At 50.8% G+C, this 16124-nt stretch overlaps 1 protein-coding gene across 3 annotated transcripts in view; it reads right to left on the bottom strand.

Moving 5' to 3' along the window:
* Positions 1-1852: 1852 nt before the first annotated feature.
* Sufu (SUFU negative regulator of hedgehog signaling) overlaps positions 1853-16124 on the bottom strand; it is a 108137-nt gene continuing 93865 nt past the window's right edge. For 2 of the 3 annotated variants that reach the window (XM_047552980.1, XM_047552981.1), the window contains exons 11-12: positions 7494-7562; positions 1853-5112 (exon numbers count right to left, since the gene is read on the bottom strand). In XM_047552980.1, coding sequence (XP_047408936.1) covers positions 5023-5112; positions 7494-7562 — 159 coding nt within the window. In that variant the 3' untranslated portion in view covers positions 1853-5022. The remainder of the gene's footprint in view (positions 5113-7493; positions 7563-16124) is intronic. The other variant, XR_007108757.1, reaches the window with a different exon arrangement.

The raw sequence follows: 16124 nt of genomic DNA, 5'->3' as shown, positions 1-16124 counted from the left end.
AGTCTGGGAATACATCTTTCCTTTTCCTGCCCAGCAAATCCAATCAAATCATCCCCTCACTCCCATCCTGGCCTCCTCACCTCCTTCCTTCCCTCTGTGGTTTGCATCTGCCTTGGTGCCTGGCAGGCTGGCCTGAGTCACTCCCAGCTTGCATTCTCCTTCTGGTCAAGACCATCTGGTTAATCTCTCAGGCTGTCCAGCACCACAGCCCTGGGGTCTATATCCCCCCTCCCCAGAGAAGGCATAGCAGATACCTAGCAGAATGTAACAGCCTTTCTGGAGGAGCATTAAAAATCACATGGCAGAGCTGGGGATGTAGTTCAGTTGGTAAAGTACTTGCCTAGCACACATGAGGCCCTGGGGTGAACCTCAGTTCTTTTTTTTTTTTTGCGGTACTGGGGATCGAACTCAGGGCCTTGTGCTTGCAAGGCAAGCACACTACCAGTTGAGCTATCTCCCCAACCCTCTCAGTTCTTTAAAAAAAAAAAAAAAGAAAAAAAAAAAAGAAAAAGAAAAAAACCCTGAAAAAAAGAGGTTACATTGCAGATTTTCCTGCTCTAGAGACTTGGTGTAGGACCAGGAGCCCGTCTCTTTCCAGAAAAAAAAATAGCCTGGTACAATCTCCCAGAATCATCTAACCATCTAAGTACAGGGTATCATTATTCTGCATTCTTCGAAGCAAGAACCTCACCCTGATTCCTGGGTCTTTCTAGGTCAGTCAGATGAGGAGGGTGAGGTAAGTGCCCCCATCTCTAGGGAGCAAGGGGAAGTGACACAAACTGGGCCACCCTGTGTTGTCAGCCTAGCTTCACATCCTCTTGCTCCTTTCTTCTGGCCACAAGAGGGACTGAGGCCCAGGCAGGACCTACCCCCATGTGCCAGGGGTCAGCCCCTTGCCAGAGTTCAATAAGAGGTCACAGGGGAAGAAGGGGTACTTCCCTCTTTCTAGGAAGTTCCCTGAGGCAGCTGGGGCTCATAAAGGATGGCAAGGAGAACTAAGAGTTCCTACACAGGAACTAACAACACCCCTCCTTGCCTTGTTCTAGCCCTGGGTGCTGCAGCCCATCCTGAGGAGCAGGAGAAGCAGCCCTGTCAATTGCCAAGACAGAAAAATCAGGTTGAGCAGTAAGATATAAAGTTTTAGGCCAGCTTGGGCAATTTAGGGCGACCTGTCTCAAAAAAAAAAAAAAAAAAAAAAAGCATGAGGGTCCTGGGTGGTCGCACAGGTTCCAAAAACTCTAAATGCAGACACTAAGACACTACCTTGCCTCCCTGGGCCCCCATCATGGGCCCTGGAGAGGCAGTAGCTGCAGGGTAGTCCAAGGAAGGAAGATATATCTACCTAGCCCAGGCCTAGAGAAGATGCTAGCAAGGGTGGGCTGGTCTGTGTTCACCAGTGGGTGCAGCTGGTTTTGAGATGCCTTTCCTTCCAATCCTTAGTTCTGAACCTAAGCCCTGAATTAGGAGGTTGAATTTAGATGCTTGGTGAGGGGAGTAGTTAGCTGGAAGAAAGAACAAGGACTTCCAAACTGGAGGTGAGGAAGTTCTACCTTCCCCACTTGTTGGGCCCCTCTTCTAAAGGTAACACGGGGGTTGGTAAGAGGAGTAACAGAGTGGCACAGAGAGGGTCCAGATTGGTTTTCTAGCTTCAACCCTCTGACCTCAGAAAAATCGAAACCCATGAGGGAAAGCCTATCCCAGCACCTTTCGGCATGACCGTAATCACCACCTGCACTCCCAACAATACTCCTCTCGTCTTCCCCAATCCTGCTTCTTCTAAGTGGCTACCTGGGCACCAGGCTTTCTGCTCCACTACTCCAGGCAGCCAGAAAGGAGCACAGGACTCAGGCACTTCTGCAAATATGTTTAATGCACTTAGATTACACAGAGGAAGAGGGGCAAGAAGGAACAACATCTAAGTGAGTCACTCAAAAATTCTTACAAAAGCCCCAGGCTGGCTGCAGCCCCAGGAATGGAGTCACCACTGACATTAAAAACTAATATAAAATTTACAAAAGTCTGCTTCTTGCAGCATTCAGGTACTTATACAAAAGGCGGGGCCTTCCTACAGGGCTCCTGACTTGTAACAGGAACCCAGGCACCTCACCTGGCATAGGCGTCCTGGAAGGCAGAGAGGGAAGATCAGATTAAAAAATACAGTCCAGGGAGTTCTCCACTGGTCGCCCCATAGGGGCACCAACCTTCAGTTTTTCTCCCCACTCTCAACTCAGTCTCCAAAACCATCCCAAGACCTTGGGTCTGGTTTTAAGAATTTTCTAGCCCTTTTAGACTCACCCAAAGGCTTCCTAGTCCCTGGCCCAGAGCCTTGCCTATGGACGAATAGGAGGCACCAACTTCCCTGCCAGGCCAAAGACCTTGCAGAGCGTCCTTGTCCCCTCAGAATGGCAGTCATCCTCTTGCAGCCCAGAGTGGACCTTGGCAGCCACAGAAGTCTGCCTTAGATAGCAGCAGGTATAGCAAGCAGGGAACCCCTTCTCTGAAGTTTTCAATACCAGGGACCTGGAAAGATGGGGTAGGACTGAGCAAGCCTGCAGAAGGGGCAGATAGAGGGAGACAAAGGGAGGGTCCCTGCCTCCTTGACCCATATGAGCTGCAGGGAGGGAAGAAGGAGTCCATTTACTGAGTACCCACCATGTGCTGGAAGCTGTGCTGGAAGCTGTGCTGGGGACCATATAAGGTCAGGTTTGCTTGATCCTGTCAGGGTCCCCTCTCACCAGCCAGTAGCTCATTGGAAAACCTCCTCCCTGAGAAACCTCAGAGTCCACAGGAAAGACCTGGTGAGCAATGGCTGAGGCCTTTCCCTCTCCTGGAGTCACTGTTCTTTAGAGAAATAATGGGTGCTCGGCACCAGCAGGATCTTGGATGTTCATGAGGCTCCTAATATGGTGGGGGCAGAAAGGGGCCCCAGGCTTCCTGGGCTTATCATCCAGAGCTTTCCTGTTCCCTCCTGCCATTCCCAACTTCTCCAAGCTCAGGGCCACCAAGCTGGTGATGCCATCAGTCTACAAAGGTCCTGTAGGCCTGGGGCAAGTTGTTGATCAGATGTTTCGCATACCGATGACAAAACTTAGCTCAGAAAACGCACCCCCTCCCCAAAGTAGGCAGACAGAGGTAGGGTAAGCGGTAGCAGGGATCCCTTAGGCAGTTCCCAGGAAGGCAGAATTTGGGGAGATGCTGGTTGGGATGGCAGGATGGCAAATTCATGAAGGTGCCTCTCTGACCATGAAATGTCAGAAGACAAGAGCTTCAGAGGCAGAGCTGCCAGGGTGGATGAAGGTCAGCCAGCACCCTTTGGGGAAAGTCTTCAGGGCAGCAGGCATAGTCCAGAGAGGCTTGTTTCCTGGCTGGAGGGGCCTGAGGCCAGTCTCTCCCACATACTTCAGGCTATCTGCCTTGGCATTCTGAGCTTAGCAGCCTTAACAGGATAACCCTGGAGTTGTATAGAAGGGTCTGGGCCTAGTGGCCCCTTTGTGAAGTTCAACTCTTGTTCCTTGGAGAGCCCAGCCAACCTTCATGACCTTGAAGGCAGCTCTTGGAGGCTGGATATCTCATCAGAGGGATTCTGTACTATGGGCCTCCTGATGTACCTGAGGTAGTGCCCATGTGAGTGGTGGAGCCAAACAGAGCCAGGGAGGAGCCCTGTGTGGTCCATGACAAACAAAACTTTACTTTGGAGAGGTCTGAAGGGTGATTTTGGAAGTTCCCTAGAGGCTAAGAGGACAGGAAAGGGGCTTGCTAATTCCAGGTCAGAAGTGTGAGACAACTCAAGAGAACTCCAGAAGAGTGGGCCAGAGATAGGTTGGCTTCCAGAAGGCAAACTGTGAGATCTGCAGTACTGGGGTTGAGGGACAAAGCACCACAAGAGGCCAGGATGCAGAAAGGAGACAGGACAATGAACAGAGGATGAAAAACGAGAAAAGAATGGATGCAGGGAAGATTGGGGCAGGGCTGGGTGGGCTGGCAGAGAGCAGTATAAGCAAAATCAAAGTGAAAGAAATGGTGAAAGACTGATTTTTCAATTTTTAATAAGCCAAAGTCCTGCAGCCTGGGTGCTGGCAAGCCTAGAGGATGAGGAAAGGGGACAGGGAGACCTAGGCCCTGAGTAGCAGATGGCAATGGTCTGTGAGGTGTACAATATGGTGTGTTTTGCCTTCTCCTGGTAGGCCTGGTCGTGGGAAAGGTCTGGAAGTTGAGACTGGGGCCACCAAATCTTCGAGTCCCTGAAGACCCCTGAACCTTGTGGGGGCCAAGTTCACTTGGAAAATAGCAGCAGCACTGCTTCCTGGCACCAGCTTAACTGGGCTCGAGGCTGTATGTAGAGTGTCCAGGCTCCTCCGGCCCAGATAGGAAGAAAAGTTCCTCTGGGAAGCAGGGACTGCTCCAGGATCTGGGCTCCTCCTCTGGTGGAGGCACAGGGGCCGACAGAGCCCCAGGCCCCTGTCTGAGAGAATGAGAAAGTTCACCTGGGAATAAAGTTCTGTTTAAAAAACATTATACAGATGGCTTCTGGACATCTTTGCCATGCTATAAAATATGATTTGGTTTCTACAAAATAAAATAAGGAAGAAAATCAAACGTGATCATAGGGATCGTTCCATGGCTGGAGCAGCTGAATGAGCAAAGATGTGAGGGGCTGAACTGGGCAGCCACCCACATGTACTCTGCACCAGGCTGGGTGGCAGGGGTAGATGAGGACAAGGCCTGTCTCCACCCAAGGGCACATCAAGGGTCCAGAGTCAAATCTCAAACCAGAACCTGTGGTGCCAGGAGGTGGGGAGGGTTTGCATGTGCCTGCTCACTGGCCCAGTGGGACGAGGGCCTGGTCAGGTGGGCTTGGCTGGCTGGGGGGCAAGGCCCCTGAACTGGAAGTGAGGTGGGGGCCTGTGGCCATGCGTGGCAGTTGCACAGTCGTCCTCACGCTTGTCCTTTTATGCAGTTGTTATACCAGAAGTCACTAGAGAGCAGCTGGGCTCCCTTGGCCCCAGCAGGGCCCAGCCCAGGCTAGTGCAGAGGACTGTCGAACACCACATCCGGAAGGATGGAGACTTTGAGCTTCTTTTCAGGCCAGCTGTACTCTTTGGGAAGTTTGAACTGTGGAGGAAGCAAGCACAGGTTCAGAGTACATGTGGTTAGCAGTGCAAGAGGCCAAAAGAAAGGCAGGATGCTCGCCCAGGCACCGTCTCTGGGGTACTGGGGGCAGGACAGGTCACAGGCTACCAGCTGGGATAAAGCTGCTGGAATTCCCTTGTCTCTTCTTTCTCCTTGCCCTCCCAATAACTAACCAGGTTGGAGGAGGTGTGTTTTCCAGCTCTTTTTTAACTATGCTGATCTCCCTCCTGCTCACTTCCTTGGTTCTGCCTCCAGCCACAAGCATGTATGGAATCTGCTCCCTGAGGCCCAGAGGCTGGAGCATGGCAGGCCAGGGCAGGGTGCAGATGCTACAGGGAAGTGGCTTGAGGTCTGTCATTGCCATGGCCTTTCTTTTCAAGGCTAGTGTGGGAAGGACCCTGGAACCTGTCCTCCATAGCCTTTGCCAAAGGTTTCAAAGGGAAGGAGGCCCTAGTTCAGCTCCAAAGTTAGGCCTTCACTTGTGGCCTTGGTGGAAACAGAGGAGCAGGATCAGTGTGATCTGGGCCTTGTGCATCCTCAGAAGGAACAAATTCCTATGCTGCTCTCTCTGGAATCCCTAGCTCAGAGTGATGGCCAAGGAGAGACCAGTGTCTTCAGATCCTACCCCAGGAATAACTGATCAGCTTCTAGTGTTGTTTCTCCTGCTAACCTGGGGGCTTCTGGTGGGGAAGGGAAGAAGCTGACATCTCGTTTTTTTCTGGATTTTAGTACCTTGCATGTAGTTTGGCACACAGTTGGTGCTCAATGAATACTCAATGACTTGGGCTAATACTGGAGCTTGGAAGCAGGGTCTGGCTTTTATGATTCCCACTATCCTGGAGTTAAGTCACAAGTTAGGGCCAGGGTGGAAAGGAGAAAACTGCTCTCAGCCTGTCTGGAGCTGGGCTGGAGGTGAACAGGCCCTGATACTTCCTGGCTGGCTCCCTCTGCCCTCCCTCTGATGGGGAACTGTCCATGCCAGGACAAAGTGGAGAGTGGGGCAGGGTGTGGGGATAGCCTCTGGACAGGAAAGCAAAAAAAAAAAAAAAGTCATTTTTAGTGACCTACTTTTCTAAGCTCCCCTGGCTCTTATCCCTTTTGCCTGGACTGTCCCCCTCCCACTCCCTCAACACCCAAGCTCAAAGCAACAGCCTGGCGCACTGCCACCCCAGTGTGACAAGGCCTCTCCGGAAGCACTTCTGGGCAGCTGGCTCTGGCCTGACTGAATAGGGAGCCAGGCTTCAGAGACCAGTGACTTGTGGGAGTTGATTAGTTGGCACTGACTGGGTGCTTGATGACTTTGGAATGTATAAATGAATTAATTTATCAAAACTGTATCCCAGAGGACACAGAAGACACTGCCTTATTGGGGTGACTGGCTCTGAGGAGTTCCTGTTCAGCCAGAAACCTGGCCAGGATGGACCACCCTGAGCATTTGCAGTCTCATGAACATCAGAGGCCTCTGTGTCCTAGGAGCCCTGGTAGCTCAAAGGTCCTGCTTGGCCTCCCTCTGGCTTGAAAGCCTGGCCCCTGGGAGGTAAAACAGCTCTCCCCCAAGCACATTTCCTGGCAGACAAGGCAAGGGAAGGGTCTGTCTCTGCCACAGGGAAGGGAGGGCCAAGAAGAGCTCTCCAGAGGCCTGGGCAGCTTGCTAATGTTCCACTAGCCCATCAGGCATCCAGGCCAGGAAGACTCAGATCCCGCTGGGGTGCTGGTTAGCGGGAGCCGGGCGGTGGGGGTGGTGGAGGAGAAGGGACTTTCCAGGATGAGGTAAGTCCCACAAATGAGGATGCTGGGAACAAGGAAGAAAAACAAAGGGGATTATGGACTCCATTCCTGTATCCCAGAGAAGTAACCAAGAGAAGGCACAACCCCACCTGGCCTGCCACTCCTCAGACTCTGAGCTAACTTGGAAGAGGAGAATAAGAGGGGAGAGCTGAAGAAAGAAGGAAGAGTGGCTCCTGGGTGGCCCAAGGCGAGAGCAGGAGTCCCTTCATTGCCCACCAGAGCTCCCTGGTGGAATGTTCTCTGGCAGCAGAATGGGCTTTCTGTTCAGAACCTGCCAGCGAACAGCAGGGGCTAGGGAGAACTCGTACTGGCCTGAAGGCCCTGGCTGCCTCTTCAATGAGGTTCTCAAGAGTTGGCAATTCAGACAATTTGCTGGGTGTCCTCACAAGGGCGGAGGTGGAGCAGGGGATGGTGGTGGTTCACGGAAACAGAAGAGAAATGAAGCCATTTAACATTCCTGGGGGCACTTCTCCAGCCTATCCCAGCACCTCAGAGAGCAGCCTGCAGATACAGACACGCAGACACACACGCCCAGAGACCAGCCCCACCATGAGAGAGAAATCAAACAGGCTTACTTCCTCTGGAGAAGTCAAATCTTCTAAGTCCTCCAACATTTTCTCTACAAACTCTTCAGTCAACAAAATCTGGGAAGAAGGCACAAGGCAGATTTTTATTTTTTAAATACATGATCTTTTTGCCAACTGCTAAGTTGTGGATCTTTCTTCTGGCCACGGAGGAGGCATCAGCCTATTGCTCAGTTCTAGGGACAGAGGGAAATTCTTGAGACCTATCCCCAACCACACACCCCCAATGCCTCCCACCACCACCTGCCTGTAATATCACCAGAGTGGGGCAGAGAAGGAAGAGGGGTCAGAGGACAGTGGGGATGTGTGGTAGGGACATCTGGAGGGTGGGTAGTGCTGTTCCCAGAAGGGAGATGGAAATTGGTGTGGGGGGAACCAACCTATTTGGCTGTTCAGATCTCCTGCATGTTGCAGGGTGAGATAGGGGGACAGGGACAGAAAAGTCGTAGAGCAGAGAAGTTGCCAACATCCTTCTTGCCCCATCAGGCTCACATGTTTCCACCCCCTCCCCCACTGACTTGGTAGGACAAAAGGAATCTGTTTGGCTTTAGAATACAAGCACTGTCTGGAATCTAGAAATGCCCCCGAAGGTACATCCAAGAATGTCTGAGCTGGTGAATTTGAATATTGTGGACTGACCTCTCTCATTTTACAGATGGGGAAGGACTCTCAACTTCCTTTTCCACCCACAGTATTCATGTTCTCAGGCTGGCTCCCAAGCCCTTGCCCTGCTGGTATAATCAGCACCGAGTTCTTTAAGACTCCAGAGATGCCTCTTCCCTAGGTCCTGTTCAGTTTCCCACTCTGTTGCTGTAGCCTGACACCTGTCATCATCTCATGCTTTGGACAGTCTAATCCTATTTGGTTGACAAAGTCAACACCCTCAACCCCTAAACATATTTTCTCAGTCAGTGGGAATGCCCACAGATGCTCAAGGCCTCTAACATCAGGTCTTCCTCAACTTGATGGGCCCCTTAAGCATCCCATTGCTCTGGTAAACCATGCTCACCCCATGCTTGCACCACCTCAGGCTTGGCTAAAGATGTCTTTCCTCTTCCAGATTCTGGCCCTTTCCTCTCCCTCCTCTCAGTCCTTGTCCATAGGGCTTCCCCAAGGCTGTGTCTCTACCTGCTTCTCCACCTCTCACTGCAAACAGTGAGCACCCTGGGCAGGGCACAGAGGAAGAATGTCAATGGGGTGAAGGCCAAAGTGAGAAGTTCCTCTGAGGGAAACCCTCTTTGTGAGAAGGATGAGAATTAAGAACTTGAGAAAATACCCATCAAGTTTCGCCTGGGAGTTGTTTGCTCTGATCAGAACAAAAGTTTCCACATGTGAGATAAAGTGAAGTGGCAGAGAAAGGAGAGCAAGCAAGAAGGGTCCTTGAGGATGGACCCCAAAGGAAGTAAGTTGATGGGGTGGGTGACAAATGAGAAAACTACCCTCAGATGGGTAGAAAAATCACCATCATACCAGGCACCTGATAACCAAACATTTAACTTATCTCCTTCAGTATCCTTACAGATGAGGAAACTGAGGCACAGACAGGTTACAGCACATGGCGTACAGCACATATCCCAATCATGTCTGGACTGGAAACTTAGTTCTTGAAGTACTGCTTCTAAATCCTGAACTTTTAGTGCCAGGACATTTGCTCATGTATCAATTTTAAGGAGAGGCATGAAGGCAGCCCATATCCCATTGAACTAGCCTTCCCTTGGCTGACAGGACCCATCTTCCCAGGATAGAAGCCCACGGTTAGGAACAAAAGCTCTGACCACTAGGCCACGTCTCTTCACCAAAGCATCTGTTGTAGGAGCTCAGGCCTTAAGTGAGGAAAGGGACAAGTTAGAAAGGGCAAAGCTGGCCAGGGGAGTGCCCACCCAAGGTGTCCTCTTCTTGTTCTTCCTCCAAATTCTTCCCAGACTGTAATTATACCCAGCTAAACTCACACCCGTCTCTCCTGAAGCCCAACCCCTTGTTCTTCATACTCTTATCCCAGGGAACTTCCCTCCCCACTTCCCTGGCCACCAATTCCAGAGTTTCTCTACCAGTTATCACCAGTCTGCTTGAGTAGTATAAAAGTCACATTTATAGTTTTGGCATTTCCGGGGCTTGTTGCCATCTCTGCAAATGCTAGCACAAACACAAGCATACCTCAAACCCAGTTATAATACAATGGCTCCAGTCGGGCCAGGCTGGGCTTACTTCTAACCCACAAATAATTTGAGGGAGCATCTTTCTGCCAGAGTGGTCAATAGGTCGGGGCCTATAACTAGTGCTGGGGTGAAATGGGGCATGGGGCGGGTTTACAGAGATGAAGGCCACCCAGTGAGACTCCGAAGGGAGTTGTTTCTCAACAACAGGAAAGTAATGCAACTAGCACTGAGTCCAGTCCTAAGTCAGTTCCTCTGACAGAGGTCTGAAGTGGTGCTGGGAAAGGGTGAGTTATGGAGGCTTTTAGCAGAGCCACCACCAAACACCACACCATCTGTGTGTGGACTTATTTTATACTCAGTTGGGGGAGGGGATGGCAAGACTATAAAGGAGGACAAATTCTAGTCACTTCTCCATTTTCACTTTTAGTGATTTGCTGGTTTCTGCTGGAAAGCTCACATTATTTTTAAAAGAATTAAAGGGGAAAAATTATACATGAGATCTGCATGATATTAAGGGTGACATTCTCTGCAAAGAAACACGACAGACTGTCATAGCTCCAGGCACCTAATTTAATTTCCTTTGGGAGTTAAACCTTAGAAGCTTAGATTGAACAAACAGGCCCTGTTCTTTGTATATTTCAGAGCTAGAGCTGAGAATGTTAACAGATCTTATCAACAGGACACTGGAGATAGACAGCTATGATGGAGCAGCTCCTGGGAGCTCTCACAAGGAACAGACTCACCGTTGTGATGCAGCTGTGGGAAGAGCCTGTGCAGGTCTGAGGCTTGGCGCACCTGAAGCTCACTGGGTCCCCATGGAGCTACTTGGCTTTGCCACAAATAATAATGGGAATGGCTATGAAGGTGACAGTTAAAATGGCCAATAGCAGGAGCAGTGACTCCCCCATACACAGGTACTCAGCTAGGTGTTTGACCTGAATCTCATCATGGAATTCTAAGGTGATCCTGCATGGGAGGTAACTCTCATCTCTTTTCTGCAGATAAGTGGGTGCCAAGATGAAAGGATGCTTTTTACCCCAACCCTAGAAACCTGTATACTTAGGGCTGGTCTCTCTGTCCTCTGATGGGGGAGATGAAAGTTGTCTGGCTTCTACCAGCCTGAGCCAGCCACACAGCTCCTGACCACACTCTCAGTTCAACAGGGCTGGAGCCCAAAGTATCACAGACATGCAGCTGTTAAAAATCCAGGCTGAACATCTGGAAAGGAAAGCAAACCATACCCCAAGATGGTTTCCAAATGGAGCCAGTATGGCAAATTTCTAGGCCAGCCTGGTGAGCCCCTACATTTTAACAGTTCCGCTAGCTCAGAAAAGAGCAGCACCAATAATAATGACAATGATGACAACTTTACCCTTTTGTATCTGCACTCATGAAGAGCCAGATATAAAGCATTTAGGTCTGTGCACAAACTGTCCTTGGAGTGAGGTGACCCTTGAATGAGAGGCATACTTTCTTATGAGGCTTTTTTTTTTTTTTTTGGTACCAGGGATTGAACCCAGGGGAGCTTAATCACTGAACCACATGCCCACATGCCCAGGCTTTTTTTTATATTTTATTTGGAGACAGAGTCTCACTGTGTTGCTTAAGACCCTCACTAAACTGCTGAGGCTGGCTTTGAATTCATGATCCTCCTGCCTCAGCCTCCCCAGCTTCTGGGATTACAGGTGAACACCAACCACTGTGAGGCTTTTGAAAAAGATGAAGATGCCAGGCACTAAGCCCTCCTGAATCAGAATGCCCAGGGCAAAGCCAAGAAATCTATATTTTCTTTTTTTTTTTTTCAGTAGTGGGGGCTGAACCCAGGACATTGTGCATGTTGGACAAGCGCTCCACGATACTGAGCTACATCCCCAGTCCTTCTTCTTCTTCTGTTGTTAAACTCTTAAGACAGGGTCTCATTAAGTTGCCTGGACTGGCCTCAAACTTGTAATCCCTAAGAGGTCTGTCACTGTACCTGGATAGCATCTGCATTTTTAAAATATACCTCAGGAGATCATGATGAAGGGAGTGCTAGGAAATAGGCACAGAGGGGAAGGGGTCTGGGCAAAGGCTTAGCCAACAGTTGGTGGCTATTGCTCTAATTGGCTGAGCCGTGAGAATAATGGCTCCTCTCTCCCCACCACCACCTAGGCCAGTACCTTACTCCAGTGGGCTCACACCAGGTGCCTTAGGACAGTCTGGCTGGTAGTTGGTGAGGGAAGATTGTCAACAACCTCTCAACTCCCCATGCTCCAGCAAGTTCCAGAAAGGAACCTGAAAAGTGATCTTTTGTCAGTGCCTGTCCTGGGCAGGCCCAGCTGTGCTGCAGGCAGGGGCCCAGCTGCTGCTGATCTGATGCTGATTCAAATGTCTGTGGTCAATAATATTTCTGAGGTCAATGATATTTCTGAGTGGCTGGCAATACCCACTCCTTCTCCTTGGTACGACAATTAGCACTTTGTCTAGGGCCTTGTTTGCTCTTCATGTTGACACGTTGTTCTTGCTTCCCAACAAGTTTGGCTTTCTCTTCCCTCCCTTTCCTTCTCTTGGGGAAGGAAACGTGTTGTTTATAGTGGCAAAGCCTGCCAAGGAGTTGTTCTGGCACCCACAATGGCAGTAGAGGAGGCAGAGACAAGTAAGCAGTCCTGTCTGCTATGACCCTTCCCCCACTAGGGTCAGACAAAAGCCAGGAAATAGTCTATAGCTTCCCCCCACCCTCCAACATGCACTGGGAGGAGGCAGAGGTATGTGCTTGCGGACAGTGGGGGCACAGTGAGGCCTCACTCATTCATTTCCTGTTCTTGGTGGGTGGCGAGAAGTTGGCTTTGGTGGTCAGAAGCAAGCTGACTCTTCTGTTCTGGCTGCTGGGAACACTGTTGAGCATTATGGTCTTCTACTGCAAGGGAGGTATCTTCCCCAGGCATACAGCTGGGATTTAAACCTCAATAGGTATGCCCCTGGACAATAAGGACTCTGCACCATCCCAAGCAAAGGTCTCCTCCAGAGAGAACAGGTGTGGCCAGGTTCACCAGTGGAAGGAGAAGCAGTACACATCAAAGAGGAGCCTCCCAGGTCTGAGCCGGGGATTCCCAAGTTGACTTCCACACAGCATCCAAATGGCAGGAGAATTCAGGATGTGGGGAGTTTATCCTTGGGCAAGGGGGAGAGCTCAGCAGCAATTCCTCAAGCCTGACTGCAAGCAGCAGAGGCCGCTTGAAAACAGCTGCTGGGTGATTTCTGCCAAGCCTGGGACCTCCCACTATGGACTGCTAGGGAGTGGCTAGGGTTGGGGGCATTACCTGGGTGAACAGTCAGATACTGCACAGCTGAGAAAGCACTGTGGTGCCTAAAAAAATATTCTTAGATCTGGTGGTGTGACCCCTCCGTGACCTCTGGAACTGAAACTTATCCCTTTCACATCATCCTGGCTGGGGACTGACACTGCACTCTACTCAGAAAACCAATAGCCCAGGGTCAACAGGTGAAGGGAGAAGCTTGCTCAAGTCACCAGGGTGAGAGGATGCTGCGGGATAAAGGGACAGGAGAGGACCTTGGCAAGGCCCTCCTGCAAAGCTTCAGAGCTGGTTGATACATTTTCCAATCTCAACAAGGATGAAAAAGCAAAGTAGGGCAGACAAAGACAGTGTCTCCTCCAGAAAGGAAGAAGAGTGCAGAGATGCCACGGACAAGCCAAGGGAAGGCTAGTTCAATGGGATATGGGCTGCCTTCATGCCTCTCCTGCCTTGGGGGCTTCCCCTAAAGCACTGTACCCACCTGGCACTGCCCTGTTCTTCAGTGCACCAGAGTCCTAACTTCTCTGGCACTGGGTTACCCTGAGATGGTCAAGATGGGGAAGTAGGTGCCGACCAAGGATAAAGTGGGTGTGGAGGACTCTCTGGGGCCATTCCACAAGCTCTGGAAAAGGGCTCAGGTTCCCTAACCTTTGCCTTTTCTTCTCAGCCTTTCCTTTGTCACTCTTTCCCTATGTGTGATGTCTGCCTTGCCTCTTCCCCAAGAGATAACAGGCCTGGGCCAGTAGCCAGAGCAAGGTGCCAAGGCTGGGAGTAAGTGCTTCCAAGGCTGCTGACGGCTGATGCAAGAAAGTCATCCCACCCCTCCTGCTTCAGCTGGGACCCACAGGGAGAGTTCAAGCAGCAGCCAAGAGAACAGAAGCCTGGGTCTCTCCACTTCCTGGATCTACTATATTCAGCTCCTTCCTGCTCCTCTACCCCAACAGGCCTGGGCATATAAGGCCCATGGAGACACCCCAAGCTCTGGGAACATAAGAAACACCTGCAGGGAGCAAGGGCAGGCCTCCGTGTTGGGCTCTCTCTTCCAGGGTCCTGGGGCCCTCGTTAGTGCTGTGCAGGTGGCCTCACCTGCACAAGAGATGGCAAGTCTCACCCCAGGCCTCAAGGAGCTTTTGGACTCCTGGGGAAACAGTTAGACCCCTGAGAGACCCACAAGTCATTACAAACCCAGGTTCCCACAAGCTAAAGGAAGCTGCCTGTGACCACAAGGCGAGACCCTAAAGGGGAAAGTGGGCTGGCAGTCAGACACAGAAAATGCTGACTGCTTGCGGGGAGGGGAGGAGAGCTGGTGTGGGTGTTGGCTCCACTGCTGAGAATCCAGCAGGCTGGGGGCAGGGTCGGAGGGTTTCCCAGGGCTCCTTGCAAAGGGCCTGAGAAACCCCTTGGTGATCAAGGGTGCATGCCTCAGGAGTGGGGCCTCAGCCAGCCTTCCCAGGAGCTCTCCTGTGAGCTGGCCCATGGTGGACCACACTAATGAGCCCATAACACAGGCCTTTGATTAAGCAGCTCCCAGCACAGCAACTTTATTGAAACATGCCGAGGCCAGCGGCTCGTTCCCACCGCTTCCCGGTTCCCCAGGCAACAGCCCACAGGAGGGGACCATGTGCTAGGAGTCAGCGGGTGCTCAGAGTCTGGGCTCACTGTGGGGCTGCCAGGGAGTGAGGGGGTTGTGGTATTGGGAGTGAGAATGCCAAGAGCCAGGGGATCAGGGGTTTTGGAGTTGGGTGGGGACTGGAAGGCTTTCTATGATGACTGAGGAGCCTTGTGGTGACATTTGCTGATCCCTTTGGGGGCCAAGCTTCCTGGGCTGCCCAAAACTGGAGAGGTTGCCCAGCCCAGCCCTCACAGCAGGAAGACATTCCAAGGGGGATGGCAGAACTCCAAGGACAAGTTCACTTTTGAGGATACCACCAAACAAGACTGGGTGGACTTTCTTCTTGCATTTGGGGAGACCCCAGACCCTATTTTCCCCAGGAAAAGCACCTAAACCTTCAATACACACACATGCACTATGAGGACACTTCTGTCAAGGCCTGATAGCATGACATCATCTGTTGGAATGGAACCTGTGAACTCTCAGGGACTGGGGTCTCCTGCACAGTCCCCACCTCTCAACTTACCAGCTCTGCCCAGAGAAGCAGCCTGCTTTCTCCTGCTCTCAGCAGAGGCAGCAGTGGCAACCTGGGACATGGGTGGGGGCGGGGGCATGGGGGCAGCAGAAGGTCTTTTCCACTTGTGCTGGGCTAATTTCAAATGTTACACTTCAGAGCTTTTGCTACAGTAACTATCAACACCACATGGACAGAAATCTAATGTTACCAAGTGGGACTTTTAAAATGTATTTATAACTTTATGGTTCAAAGTAATTTTGTTATGAAACAATATAATAACAACAGTGGAAAAAAGCAAGATAATTTATGGAACACAATATCCCTAAAGCACTAGCTTCCACTTCTACCTCAGCTAAGTCTGGGGAGTGTGGTTGGTGTCCTTTGTTTGCTGTTTGTTTTAATTAAAGGTTAGGATTTTGGTGGTGGTGGTGGGGGCAAGCCTGAAGGAGGAAGAATTCTGTTGCAAGCAGACACACGTGGACAAAAACATGCCCATATTAAGAGTATATATGATTTACAGACCCCCGGACTGGATTAAACCCACAAAACCAGCAAAATTCTCTTCCTATCTACTGTAATTCCCCCATGTTCTCTCTACATTACAAACAAGCCTTGGTCACCTTCTGGATTAGGATTCCCTTTCCTTATTTTTTATTTATTTTTGTCATTTTGGCGGTGTTCCTGCATGCTAGGCAAGTACTCATGCCACTGAGCTACATCCCTAGCCCACAAACTCCTGGGAGAGATAAGGCAAAATAATCAAACCCTTCCCCAACCACCCAAAGCAAACAAAAACCAAAAAGGCACAGCACCCCTTAGAGACCTGGATAGAGTGGATGCTGGAAGAAGGATGATGGCTCTTAGTTAGCCCCAGCACCCTTCCTGGTATTAGCTCTTAAGTTTCCTTCAACTGGAAAAGCAGAGAAAGAACAGACACTATGGGCAAGCCAGCAGGTTTCTGCTCAAACTGTTTCCACAGGAGAAAAGGAGAGTTGACTGATGGGAGGAGACTCTGGCCTGCCCATCCCAGTCCGAAGTCTGGGC

This window comes from Sciurus carolinensis, chromosome 5 (genome assembly GCF_902686445.1).
Source record: "Sciurus carolinensis chromosome 5, mSciCar1.2, whole genome shotgun sequence".
NCBI classification, from domain to species: Eukaryota; Metazoa; Chordata; class Mammalia; order Rodentia; family Sciuridae; genus Sciurus; species Sciurus carolinensis.
Note: the sequence above shows the minus strand (reverse complement) of the source record. Positions and strands in the feature narration are given on the sequence as shown.